The 13,582-nt window shown below is 38.9% G+C and overlaps 1 protein-coding gene and 1 non-coding gene across 2 annotated transcripts; one reads left to right on the top strand and one right to left on the bottom strand.

Moving 5' to 3' along the window:
• Positions 1–29: 29 nt before the first annotated feature.
• Positions 30–12,923, bottom strand: suz12a (SUZ12 polycomb repressive complex 2 subunit a). The gene is made up of 16 exons (XM_067382239.1): positions 10,696–12,923; positions 10,005–10,051; positions 9,822–9,886; positions 9,529–9,597; positions 9,384–9,433; positions 9,217–9,302; positions 6,354–6,573; positions 6,162–6,264; positions 5,966–6,071; positions 5,676–5,856; positions 5,458–5,546; positions 5,022–5,165; positions 4,711–4,868; positions 2,374–2,572; positions 1,918–1,997; positions 30–1,714 (listed from the first exon to the last, which is right to left on the bottom strand). Exons 1-16 carry the CDS (start codon positions 10,865–10,867, stop codon positions 1,423–1,425), a joined length of 2,061 nt encoding a protein of 686 aa, XP_067238340.1. The 5' UTR covers positions 10,868–12,923; the 3' UTR covers positions 30–1,422.
• trnat-cgu (transfer RNA threonine (anticodon CGU)) lies at positions 12,529–12,600 on the top strand. The gene has a single exon. It is a non-coding gene; the product is annotated as a tRNA-Thr (tRNA).
• Positions 12,924–13,582: the final 659 nt, after the last annotated feature.

Below are 13,582 nucleotides of genomic sequence, written 5' to 3'. Positions count from 1 at the left end.
CAAAAAAAAATCTTTATTTTAAATAAAGAACAACCTGAAGCACTTGTTTCAGCATAATTTAAAAACGCAAGCAGGTTTCATTATGTTCCTATCATATTCTTGATATAAATATCTTTTTTTTGACATTAATTTCTACCAGTAATCCACATCTTGTGTAATTGATGCTGTTAGTGAGTGTTACACATTCGCAGTTAGGCAACTGCTCTCAGCCAGTTAAGTAATTGATCTCAAATATTGACCAAAAACATTTTTTTTAAAAACCAGTGCACAGTTTTAGCTAAATAAAGCAGTAATGTTTTACAAACATATCCCTTTCTTTTTTTAAAAACAGATGCATACAACAATAATAAAAAAAAACTATGACTTACATTTGAGTTGAAACAAACTAGACAAACAATTTGTAGCCATTTCACTTTGGTCTAAAATAATCTTCCTTCTGGAATGCAGTCACCTTCAGCAAAGCCTAAATTTATGTACATGTTACAACAAGTTTCTTCAGAAACACCTGAAAATAAAACAAATGGGCACCATGAAAGACAAGTGGAACCAAAGTAAACTGTTGGATACAGCAGAGTAGAAGCACTGAGAGAAAACTAAAGTATCGTAATAGGTGGAACTGGACACAGTATTGTGTGCAGTAAAGCGTCAATGAAATTCAAACAAGAGTAAAAGAAACCTGTTCACACCAATTTACATCAAAAGTTCAAACCCTGCTTAGAGTCCATGTTTCCATGGGTAAGGCAAGTGTAAACATTTCTGCAAAGCATCCCAGCCCACTATGTTTTCAGTACCCTGTACCTGTATGTATCTGTGTTGCAAAGTCAGTGGAATTAAGGCTCTGAAAAACTTGATAAACTTAAAAAAAAAAAAAAAAAAATTGCAGTGTAGACGTAGACAGCCTGCAGCATTGATGGTTATTCCTTAATCCGAGATTCCAAAGAAAAAAGTCATTTGAAGTCTTCAAGTGTGGTGAAACATCGATGTGGATATTTTTCACTTTAGCCAGCACAAAGAGGCAAAAAAAAAAAAAAAAAAAAATGTTCAAGTTTTCAGAATGAGTTGATCAACCCTTGTGAAAAATATGCAAGTTTGTAGGAGCCATTTCCATCCATCAATACTCAAAATATATTAAAAAAAATCTTTTCATAGTCCTTTAAAAAACAGGCACCTAAAACAAGTGCTAAAAACTTGCTAGGGTTGTGTGGGTAGCGACAAATCAGAAATGACCTGCTTGTGGTTCATCATAAAGACTAATGGCATCTTCAAGTAATCTGAATCTAGAGTTGCTTTGAACTCTGATGACCTCTGATCAAATCGCCACACAACCTGTTCCTAACTAGACATCTTTAACCCTGTGAGTGCAGAAAGTGGTGGTTCTCACATCCAGAGGGCATTTGACGCCCACTGACAAAGGAGGTGGTTTCAGTGATTCTGGGTCTTGGATAAATTTGATACGCAGACTTGGCCATCGGCGCTGGATCCGCCAAGAGCACCGTCTTGCGTTTTGGATTGCTCCTGGCTGTCTTTTAGCCGTTTTAGATCTCTTAGGTGAGCCATGGCCTTGTCTATAGTTGCTGTATTCACTAAGCCAAAGTCGTGCATGCTGACCAGATGGAGCAGAGTGTTCCGGCACAGACTCTTCTCGACAATGGTAGTGCCATGCTGCTCCACAAACAACACGCAGGCCTGATTCATTTGGTTGTCAGCTATGAATCTGCACGGAATGAAATAAGCAAATTACTGGCAGAAATGTGATCAACCTCTAAGTGATGAGCTCACATAATGTGCAAGGTGATACAGGGAATGTATCCAGGCCACTGTGATATACGGAAAAGGATTGTCTAATGGAAGAGGTTTGAGTCAATACAACAAACATTAAACGGAAAGCACAGTGCTGAAAGAAGTGAAAATACATACCCATGTTTCATTACATGCAGGTTCCACAGTTTCATGACCTCTTTCTCTCCCTCATTGACATCTGTAAACTCCTCGATTTGCTGAGGGGTGATGAAGATGAACAAAATCATTTAAATGGAAAAATGACTAAATCAATTTCAGAGGTGCTACAAATCTATAATCACTCAACAACAATGCAACGTTGTGGGTCAATTCGGCCCTTTTTCAGGACTAACACTGATATAGTGCACATTTACATCAGATCCTGTGTAACATCCTCATTTGTGATTTGAATATGTGAATGAGATGTAATTCCACTGACACAACGTCTCACACATACAATGAGTCACAAACAGCACACCATCTGTCTTGAGTTTAGATTTGTCATTTAGAGTCAATCTGACCAAGTAAGCACTATGCTGAATCTTGAATGGTAACAGAACCAAAGGTTTAATGATCTTATGACTGCTTCCTCACCATAGCGGTCTTCTCCCTGAGCCACTCCGGGTCCCTCTCATCCTCACTGTCCACTTCCATTTCCTGTGGCCTAAGCGGCACGCAGCTGTCACTGTGGAAGTACAGGCGGTTGTGGCCGCTGATGTACGCCCGTGGCTGCTCCTGTTCTCCATCTTCTGGCTCCAGGAACTCTGAGAGGCTGGGCTTTGAGCGCTTGGGCCTGTGGAAACCGCAACATTGTGATTAAGATCAGAATCAAAGAAATAGATGCAAGGTCGGTAAAAGGCCGGGGAAACATTACAGTATATACTATAGAAATGGTTCAGTCTGTAACAATTCTGCTTTTACCGAGGTATATCCACAACACAACTTAACAAATCTGACACCAAGGAGAAAATAAGTGTGCTGCAGACAGGTGGCTTAAGTCTATGCTCAACTGATAATAGTGTCCGGAGTACACAGGTTGTTGGCTGATAAGAAACACTGTAGTATTGCAAAAATGTTTGTGTCAGTAAGATTACATTTACAAATATTTCAAAGGGAAAGTTCACCCAAAAATGAAAGATGATCCTATGATTTACTCACCCTCAAGCCATCCTAAGCTTTCAGATGAACACAATCTAAGATACATTTAAAAGATACCCTTATAAAGCTTGGAAGAGCAGGGATAGTGAACGGGGGGCGTGTTTTGAAGCACCCAAAAAATGCATCTATCCATCATAAAAATAATCCATACGGCCCCAGGGGGTTAATAAATGCCTTCTGAAGCGAGGCGATTTGCATCGAGACGAGTGTTTGTAAGAAAAAATATCCATATTTAAAACTTTATAATCTAAAATAACTAGCTTCCGCCAGACAACCGTACACACATAGCGCAAGTCGTATTGTGCCAAATGAGTAACCCGTGAGATATATGACGCAGGATGTTGGAGTATTGTAAGCTTACATGCCTCTCGCAGTTCAAATAAATAGGGCTGTGCAACACACTCAAGCTCATCTTCTCTTACATCAAAATCCTTTGACGTTTCTCTTGAGATTTCTCGTTTTAGACTTCTAAATCGTGAACGATGTTTTGTTTTGCTCTATACACTGAATTTCTGTGTTCGTCATTACGTCATGCATTGGGTCAGATGTCACTCTTCTGCCGCAAATCGATGTGCACAGCCATCAGCTGGAAGCTAGTTATTATAGTTAATAAAGTTTTAAATATGGATATTTTTCTTACAAATACCCTTCAGAAGGCCTTTATTAAACTCTTGGAGCCGTATGGATTATATTTATGATGGATGGATGCATTTGGGGCTTCAAAACAGGCCCTCCGTTCACTGTCATTATAAAGCTTGGAAGAACCAGGATTATTTTTTAAATACATCTCAGATAATGTTCATCTGAAAGAAGACAGTCACAAACACCTAGGCTTGAGAGTGAGTAAATCATGGGCTAATTCTCATTTTTGGGTGAACCATCCCTTTAATTTGTAATATTTCACAATATTAATGTTTTTGATCAAATAAACGCAGCCTTGGTGAGTATAAGAGATGTCTTTCAGAATTATTAAAATATATTTCATACACCAACTGGTTAAACAGTAGTCGGTGTTGAACTCAAATTCTATGCAAAAAGGTGTGCATATATTCACCAATTTACAACAGAGTAGGACACTGCTCCACCAGTCAAATTCATAACGCTTTACCGTTTTGAGTCTTATTTTTAACTCAAGCATTATATAATATAAAGCAGCTGTTTCAGCACTAATGCCAGATGCATCATTAATTTCACTAATCATTCATCCGTTTTGGTTTGCATTAGGGCTGACCAATATACGCATGCGATTGTCACGCGCATTTCGTCAGTAAAGCCGGTTCCCTGATTACCGCTAAATCACCATCACCTGCTTTCAAATGGAGCAGCATTTAATAGACAGAGCCGTAGTTCACTGACAAGCTACGCAATATCACGTTCATTATCGAAGGCGATTCATCTGCGATATGAACGTGATATTGCGTAGCTTGTCAGTGATCTACGGCTCTGTCTATTAAATGCCGCTCCATTTGAAAGCAGGTGATGGTGATTTAGCGGTAATCAGGGAACCGGCTTTACTGAAGAAATGCGCGTGACAATCGCATGCGATATATCGTGCAGCCCTAGTTTGCATCCAAATAATATAACAGACTGGTTAATGGGGAAATTAATGACCAAGTAATATCCAAAGCATTTTTGATCAAACTATATTGTGATGTATATACCGTAACCACAATAGAAATTAGTGATGAAACATTTTGCCAAGATGCAGCAGCTGAATCATTTTTTAAATTGGATACACATACTTTCAATCTCTCTTTTTCAAAGCACACAGACCTGCAGACAAGGAAGTGCGTAACTGGAGTCCTCTTTACTGGGCCGTTACGGCTGAAGGCAAAGCCAGGCTGGCAGTGGATGTCCTGAGGGTTGCCCACATAAGAGCCGTCATAGCATTCATTAATCGACACATCTATCCTGGCTCCTTTAGGATGAGGCTGGGTGAGAAACATCAGTATAAACATTTCTACCAAATATGAACTATATGTAAAGGTTATACATGTTATTTAACCAAGTAAGCCATGTAAACACAGCAGCGCTACACTGATTATGACTACATCAATGCGTTTCATGAACTTGAGACATCTCACCACATAGTTGAAGATGAAGCGGCTATGTGAGAGCTTGAGGTGCTTGAGGAGGCTGTAGAGTTTACGGCAGTTCAACGTGCACCACGGACAGTGCAGGTCATCTCTGGCCTCTGTCTGCTGCCGTGTGTTATTGTTGTAGAGGAACTAGAAAACAAGAGGATGGATACAACACATTGACTACACAGCGGCCCATCATTAAAGTCCAAGAATAGGACACGTCACAGCAAAACTTATGAACTCCAGTGCTCTCATGCCGATATCATACAGCACAGAAATCTACAGTGGAAAGACACAGAGAATCACAGGAAACTCCCTGCACTTTGGTAGTCAATAAAAAGGCCGGGGATCACAGATAATTGTGCTGTATTGTGTGTACAATCTGCTTTGACATTTTTGTTAGTGTTGTCAGGTAAATTTATAGCTGCATGTTACTCACCTGATAATAAACACGTATTTTCTGACGAGGTTCAACATGAGTTTGTTCTCTTCTTACAGGTAGATCAGTGCCAACTGAATCATTAACAGCTGCAACCAATCAAAAGTCATTGTTATGACAAGAATATTCTTAAGTATTGCACACAAATCAATATGCTTTTAAGGCCAAGAAGTTATTGAACTTCACTTGTAAACACTAACCAGTGCTTGTGACCTTACCTACTGCTTGTGGCAGCTTTACATTACTAGGTTTGCTGCTGTCTACTGTGCTGGATTCAGAATTGCGTGTGGCAAGTGGTTTGGCCACTGGTGCCGTTCCTCTGTCAGTAGTGTCGTTGGTCCATCTCAAAGTGAACTGCAGTGTGGGTCCCTGAGAAAAGGTCTCGAAGGGTGGAAGCCACTGAAACGCAGGATAGAGATCAAAAATAAAAGACCAAAAACTGCTTAATGGTGTACAAAATCTCAATTAGCCACATGCAGAGTAATAAGAAACTCTGCCTGCAACTGACCTTCCCATCTAGTATGGTCTCCCACGTTGCCCTTTTCTTGCCTACAGGACTCTCCTCCATCTCTTGCATGGAGACTTCATACTCACCATCCAAAAGCTGGAGGCGTCTGTTGAAGGAATGCAAAAATAAAGTTAAGCAAGACAAGCAAACACTAAACATGATAAAAGACTAAGAATAATAAAAAAAGAACATTTACCTATTTTTATCAAAAACTGTCATTTGTGCCATAAATGTTGTTTCCCCATCATCCTGATGAGAGCAGTATCTCTTCTTCCTGCTAGACAGCTCTTCAATAACATCTGAGAAGATAACAACTTTCTTGTGAACAGGCATCATCAAAATGTGTTTTGAGGTGTAACAATCAAGTCTGAAAAGCTGAAGGTCATACTGGAATCTCTGGTGGTCATGGCGTTGAGCTCTCTCCCCCCTGGACGTGACACTCTGAACAGAAGGGAGTAGGACTTCACCATGTGGCTGTTACTGGGTTCAAACTCATGGCTGGGCACTACCAGTGTGGGAAAAGCTCCCAGCTTGGTCTGGCTGATATCTGGGTTCAGAGGCACCTGCTTTTTACCTGTTGGTACTTGCTTCACTGGGCAACTCACATCCTAAAACAGAAATGAAAAATGAGAGTGTCTGTTAGTTTAGAAGAAATATGCTAGTGCACTACTTAAAGCTGACTAAATTAACATTTACGAATTTAAAATTGCCATGTCTTAAAAGGTTTAGTCCACTTTTAAATACACTTTTCCTGATAAATTTACTCACCCCCATGTCATCCAAGATGTTTATGTCTTTCTTTTGTCAGTCGAAAAGAAATGAATGTTTTTGAGGAAAACATTCCAAGATTATTCTCCATATAGTGGACTTCAATGGCTACCAACAGGTTGAAGGTCAAAATGACAGTTTCAGTGCAGCTTCAAAGGGCTTTAAACGATACCAGACGAGGAATAAGGGTCTTATCTAGCGAAACGATCCGTCGTTTTCGAAAAAGAAAAATACAACCGTTTATGCTTTATAAACAAAATTGAATGTGAATGTTCTACGCCTTCCCTATTCTACTTACGGAACGAACGCGGCGCCAGTTTTGTTTTTTTTCGTAAGTAGAATAGGGAAGGCGTAGAACATTCAGCGTAAGCGTTTTGAAGAATACGAAAACGGAAAGTACGTTCAAGGCGATTTTGTTTATAAAGCATAAACTGTTGTATTTTTTTTTTTTTTTTTAAATGACCAATCGTTTTGCTAGATAAGGCTCTTATTCCTCATCTGGTATCATTTAAAGCCCTTTGAAGCTGCACTGAAACTGTCATTTTGACCTTCAACCGTCTGGGCTCCATTGAAGTCCACTATAAGGAGAATAATACTGAAATGTTTTCATCAAAAACCTTCATTTCTTTTCGACTGACGAAAGAAAGACATGAACATCTTGGATGACATGGGGGTGAGTAAATTTATCAGGAAAAGTATTTAAAAGTGGACAAATCCTTTAATGTGCGGTCACATGAGTGACATTTCTTTGAAACTTGGGAGGCAAAAAGGTTTGTTGTCTATTATCTAGGGCAACCCCTGACTAAAATGTCAACTGTTCTTGTAAGCCATTAGTCGATTAGTCAGGAGAGAAATACTAAACCATAATAATGAGCATTTAAAATATAAATGAAGCACTCAAGCACACGCATAAAGTTTGCCACAGTGACAACTGCAAACATTGCATAAACCTTGCTGTTTGCAAACAAAATAAATAGCATAACTATAATATGAATAAAAACCTTATCTTAAAACATAAGAAATGTAACAAAAATATTTGTAAAATTTAGGACAAATATAAATGATAAAGAAATTAATATACAGCCAACTGAAACACTGAACTGAAAAAAAAAAAAAAAAAAAAAAAAAAAAAACAGGCCGACAGGCAAGCAGCCTTAACATTGAATGAAAACTCAGAGGTCTGAACAAACAAAATAAATATATATTACACAATATAAAAATATAAATAAATAAAATACAAAGCAGCAAACTGAAAAACTACAACAAATTTGACAATTAGGCTATATCTGATTCATCGTCACTATTTTCTTTCCTTCGAACTCAGGCGTCTCATAGTGAGCTTCGTGCCTTCCTTACAATGAGAAGATGAACTCCGATGGCATTTGACGTGGAAGTTTAACGTAACATTTTGGCCTGGTTTCACAGACAGGGCTTAGACCAAGCCAGGGTTAGGCCTTAGTTAAATTAGGACATTTATGTGGCTTTTATAGAGGTGCCTTAAAAAAAACATTACTGGTGTGCCTCTTGAGAAAACAGTGGCACCGACATATTTTAAGATGTCAATGCAAGTTGCTTTCAGTTAAAAGGCTTAAGCCTTGTCTGTGAAACTGGGCAATAGTGCAGTAAGCGCAGTATTAACTTAGCATCTACACTCCACTCAAACACTTGGATATGCGCCCAAGTTAATGTTAGGTTATCTAGGTTAACGATAGAGCGAGCAGCCATGTAAAGTGGCTAACGTTAGGCTACTACTAACAAGTTTTAAATAAGTCATGTTTTAGGTTGCATGTCATTTTTGTAGTCATTCTTTACCCTTTCAAAACGTTCCCACACTTTTGATCTTTTGCCTGACATATCACCACATGGACCAGCCATGTTAGCGATCGGTCATTGCGTGACTTTGCCAAATCCTGTGGAGGTTTTTTTTTCTGCGACTAACCGACCGATTAAAACTTAGTCGTCCAAGCTGCTTCTCGTCGACTATTAAGGGCCAGCCCTACCATTGTCAACAGTGTAGCAATATATAAAGCACAGCTCAATTTTGAACCAAGCAGCTTTCTGTTGGTCAGCATGGCAGATCCACTGGAAATCTTTCAGCCTCACATGAAATTTCTATTAAAATGATTTCTCCCACAAAAATTTGCTGAACAATGGTAAATGTGACCACACCTTTACTCTTGAGATCATAAGTTCTTGATGACTCAAGTAGCACTATGCTGATTTTTGTCTAATCAAACGCTCCCAACACAGGACACAAAACTGTGCTTGTCAAGTGACTTCATTGGGTCTTTAATTATGGGCCAGCTGGCAAGGATAAAACCCGATTAAAAATTAACCTTCATTCCAACAGACATGGGCAAATACAGTATATCAAGGCAAGGACAAGTTTTTTTTTTTTTTCATTGAGGAAGCTTGTTTTGTTGGTGTGCAAGGTCAACGCAAGAGTTACGTTCTACTTCACTATGGCACATACAAAGTTTTACCTTTCTCTTCTTGTGGCAGACCTTGACGAGCAGCACTTCTACAGACACCGAGTTCTCTTCATTCTCTGAGTTCTGCAATGGCTTCTCTGAACCATTCAACAACAAATCAGAATTATTTGTGTACGCTGGTAAGAGCATACATTTCTTGAACCTTAGTGTTGGCTTACCAGTTTTATGGAAGAATCCAGTGAAAGTGAGCTGCAGGTTTGAAGACATACTGCAAGACAAAAGACTGGACTTAAAACCTCTGCATGCATTTGACCCATTCAGTCATGTTCAGAAAATGAGAGTAACAAATCAAGAACATCTTACTTGTGAGATTCCTGATCCACTTTTGACTTCTCTACTTTGAATAGCATATCATTCACGCTAAAGCACTTTCTGAAACAACAGACACCAACAAACATTGTTATTTTCTTAGTTGAGATGAGAAACCATCATTCAGTTTATCTAACTACAGCTGAAGAACACCAGTCAGTTGTAGTGAATCCGTCAACAAATTATCTCTCTGTGAGGCCTGCACAAGGAAATGGAAGGTGTGGCTTTTTGGCAAACAAAGAGATTACGTTGAGTGAAGTTTGTTTAATGAGCAGCAATCATTTTACCTTTTTGAATTTGTTCTTGAGTTTCTGTGGGCCATATATGTAAGAGATCTATGCAGGAAGATTGGCTGATAGAAAAGGAAAAAAGATGATGTCAGCCATGTACAGTTCACCAGGTTTCCACAAAATTTAACATCTAAAATGAGAACAGCTCATGTTATTTCTTCGTGATTATGCTCTACTTACAGCTATGAGATTCCTTGTGCGAAGAAATCTGTATATTTGAGTTGGTTCTGTGAACAAAAGTGCAGAGAATCACACTTTTGAGATGTTGCAAAATTAGAGTAATGTCATATAAACAACATAAGCTCCTATTTTTTTTTTTTATCATACTAAGCATGCTTCTACGAAATTAACCCCATTATTTTACAATGACACTCATACATTAATCAAGGTGGCAGTTTGGCAAGACTTGCCTTAGCTCGTGTAGGGAAACTACAGCATGGTTTAAAGGATTTTATGTTGTTCATGAACGCTGATGTCCTTTGCTCTCATATGACAACAAGTATAAGTCCCCAAATGCCATATTAAAATGATAAAACACATAAAAGCACCATAAAGCACGTGTCATCTCTTGATGCACGTGTCTAATTTTCATATAGGATGTGGCCTAGACAACTATTAGGAGTTTAAAAATCACAAAATACTATGGAAAAATCATGACATGAGCAGATAACCCACGTTAAAATTCATATAGAAGAAATTTCACGAACTACCGGACACAGTAGTATTGTTGTTTAGCCCTCAAGCTAGGAGTGTGTGACATAAAACAATTGAATACTGTTAAGTGTGCCAGAAATCCCGCAGTTTATTGTGTTTACAAAGCGAGGAGGGTTAAAAAAAAAGTTAGATTTACGAACAAACCGGGGCAACTTACTCTCGAACGCCTGCAGGAAGAGTTCGTGGTCGGCTTGGATCTGCTCCATCTTGGGTCGCTTGACTGAAGGCATCACAACACCGGACGATACGTGCGCTCCTCCATTAGCAGCTTTACTCGTGCTGTTGGCATAAAAACCGTTTCCACCAGAGCCGTGCTTTTGTGGGGCCATCCTAAAATAGCGTTCGCGGTCGAATGAGATATTTGAAACGGAACCCCAGCGGATTCAGCAGAGTCCTGAGTCCAAACAAAGGGAGAGCAGCCGAGACCGGTTCGCCCCCTCAACAAAGTAACACTTAACATCAACGAGCCGGCAGTTCAGTTTGATTTACAGACCGGATGGAATTTGCGACAACACAAATGCACACGTAGAAACAGCGCAGCATCGACGTGTAAAACCCGCGAGCGCTCGCGAACTCTTATCGGATCATAATTCGGATTCCACGCGATAGTCGAGCGCCGACTGCAACACAAAAAACAGCCACAGCAGAAAGTAAAGCAGTCTACTATGGTGTTGCGAAGAGAAATGCGCCGCTGTTGACTTATTGAGAATATACAAGTAATCCCAGAGGCTTTTTGCCCTATGGGGAAACAGGCTGAAGTGGAAAGTGCCGTGAATATTACCCGCCCTCCTTCTTGAATGTATTCCACACAGCTGATAAAGCCTCGAGTTTGGACATTACAGTCAAGTTTGGTAGAGAGTGAGCGCTGCCTTCGGTTTCGCTTATTATATTTTCGCGGGAAATTCGTTTTTCAGAGTAGATACAGTGTGGCGAGAGGAAAAAAAGGGGCAGGGTGTACATTTTGGCCCCTAGTTACATTAAATATTTATCTGTAGACATAGTATTTAAGTTGACGTTTTGTTTGATAGTCACTCTTTCAAATTAAACTCACAGAAGAGTAGCACTTTTACCCTGCTTCTCCAGTTTATGACTTTTGACTGATCAAACTTAGTTGTGTGTGTTGCATTGATAGACTATCTACTGTTGAGATCTGATATAGCATATGCCACAAATAATGAGCAGCTGTGGGGAAATTATATTCTTGTTTTGATATGTTGATGGCATTCGCAATGGTATTTTATTCCCTCCAATCTCTTGATCTGGCAGTAAGAGCCACGAAAATACCAAATTTTTAGGGAATCAAGCTACAACAGTAGATTTTATGCATTTATTACATCTTGTCTGTTTTATATTTGATGTCTGTTTATTGTTAGATAAGCAATCAAGGTTTATATTTAAATTATATTTATACATGTTCCAAACTTTGGAAATAAATGGAGAATAAATACATTAAAAAGGTTTAACCTCCTAAGTTGATAAAGGTTAAGCTGTTTCCATTTGATGAAAAGGAAATATAAAATAATGTATGTTTTAGCCCGTATTGTGGAAAGTGCCAATAATAATAATATTTACATGTTAATATGTAAGTTAGTTCGTGCCACGTCGTCTTATCTATTTCACTGTTAGGATCAACTAATGCATATAAGATACAAAAATCATTCATATACCCGGGAAATACTCTGGATTGCTGGATGCATATTTGAAATTAAATTACTAATGACACACAACGTTACTGTGTGATGTGGGCGATAAATTTGTTCTCGATTTGAATTGCAGCACATCCGGGAAACCTCCAATCTAACGTCTAACGTTTCCGGATGTGTCGGCAGAAGGGATAAAATAACCTGGGTCGTTAGATTGCTTCTATAACATGTACTAGAGGTGTGAACTCATGGAAGAAAGAACTAAACATAAGAACAAGTGTTTAATCGTAGTTTTCGTTCCGTCGAAACTAGACCAAATTACGTTATTTACACCCTGTTGGCCATCAGGCGCGGTGGCCAAGTGGTAAGGCGTCGGTCTCGTAAACCGAAGATCGCGGGTTCGAACCCCGTCCGTGCCTTGATGGATAAGGAAACTAACTTGCTTTTACAGAAAGGCGGTTTAAAGAAATCACATACAAATAATTTTGTATGTAGTATTATTACACTACAAATTCAAAGTCACGTTTATTTCTAGAGCACATTTAAAACAACAAAGGTTAACCAAAGTGCTGTACAACCAAAATCATAAAATAAACTACAACTGAGATACAAAGAGACAAGAACAAAACATGCAACACTCAAACTGAATTAAATGCCACGGAATAAAAGTATGCTTTAAAGGGTTAGTTCACCAAAAAATGAAAATTCTGTCATTAATTACTCACTCTCATGTCGTTCCACACCCGTAAGACCTTCGTTCATCTTCAGAACACAAATTGAGATATTTTAGTTGAAATCCGATGACTCTGTGAGGCCTGCATAGCCAGCAATGACATTTCCTCTCTCAAGATCCATTAATGTACTAAAAACATATTTAAATCAGTTCATGTGAGTACAGTGGTTCAATATTAATATTATAAAGCGACGAGAATATTTTTGGTGCGCCAAAAAAAAAACAAAATAACGACTTATTTAGTGATGGCCGATTTCAAAACACTGCTTCAGAAAGCTTCGGAGCACAAATGAATCAGCGTGTTGAATCGTGATTCGGATCGCATGTCAAACTGCCAACGGCTGAAATCACGTGACTTTGGCTCTCCGAACCGCTGATTCGATACAGAAGATTCATAACGCTCCGAAGCTTCATGAAGCAGTGTTTTGAAATCGGCCATCACTAAATAAGTCGGTTTTTTTTGTTTTTTTTTTGGTGCACCAAAAATATTCTCGTCGCTTTATAATATTAATATTGAACCACTGTACTCACATGAACTGATTTAAATATGTTTTTAGTACCTTAATGGATCTTGAGAGAGGAAATGTCATTGCTCCCTATGGAGGCCTCACAGAGCCATTGGATTTCAACTAAAATATTTGTGTTCTGAAGATGAAGGTCTTCCGGGT

The sequence above is a fragment of the Chanodichthys erythropterus genome, chromosome 3 (assembly GCF_024489055.1).
Source record: "Chanodichthys erythropterus isolate Z2021 chromosome 3, ASM2448905v1, whole genome shotgun sequence".
Classification (NCBI taxonomy): Eukaryota; Metazoa; Chordata; class Actinopteri; order Cypriniformes; family Xenocyprididae; genus Chanodichthys; species Chanodichthys erythropterus.
Note: the sequence above shows the minus strand (reverse complement) of the source record. Positions and strands in the feature narration are given on the sequence as shown.

Excerpts from the sequence above, each read along its gene's own strand:
- suz12a (XM_067382239.1), bottom strand. The coding sequence starts at position 10,867 with ATGGCCCCACAAAAGCACGGCTCTGGTGGAAACGGTTTTTATGCCAAC. Across the intron at positions 10,052-10,695 it reads CTTCCTGCAGGCGTTCGAGA|AACCAACTCAAATATACAGA; the intron begins GTAAGTTGCCCC and ends TTTTGTTCACAG. Across the intron at positions 6,574-9,216 it reads TCTGCCACAAGAAGAGAAAG|GATGTGAGTTGCCCAGTGAA; the intron begins GTAAAACTTTGT and ends TTTCTGTTTTAG.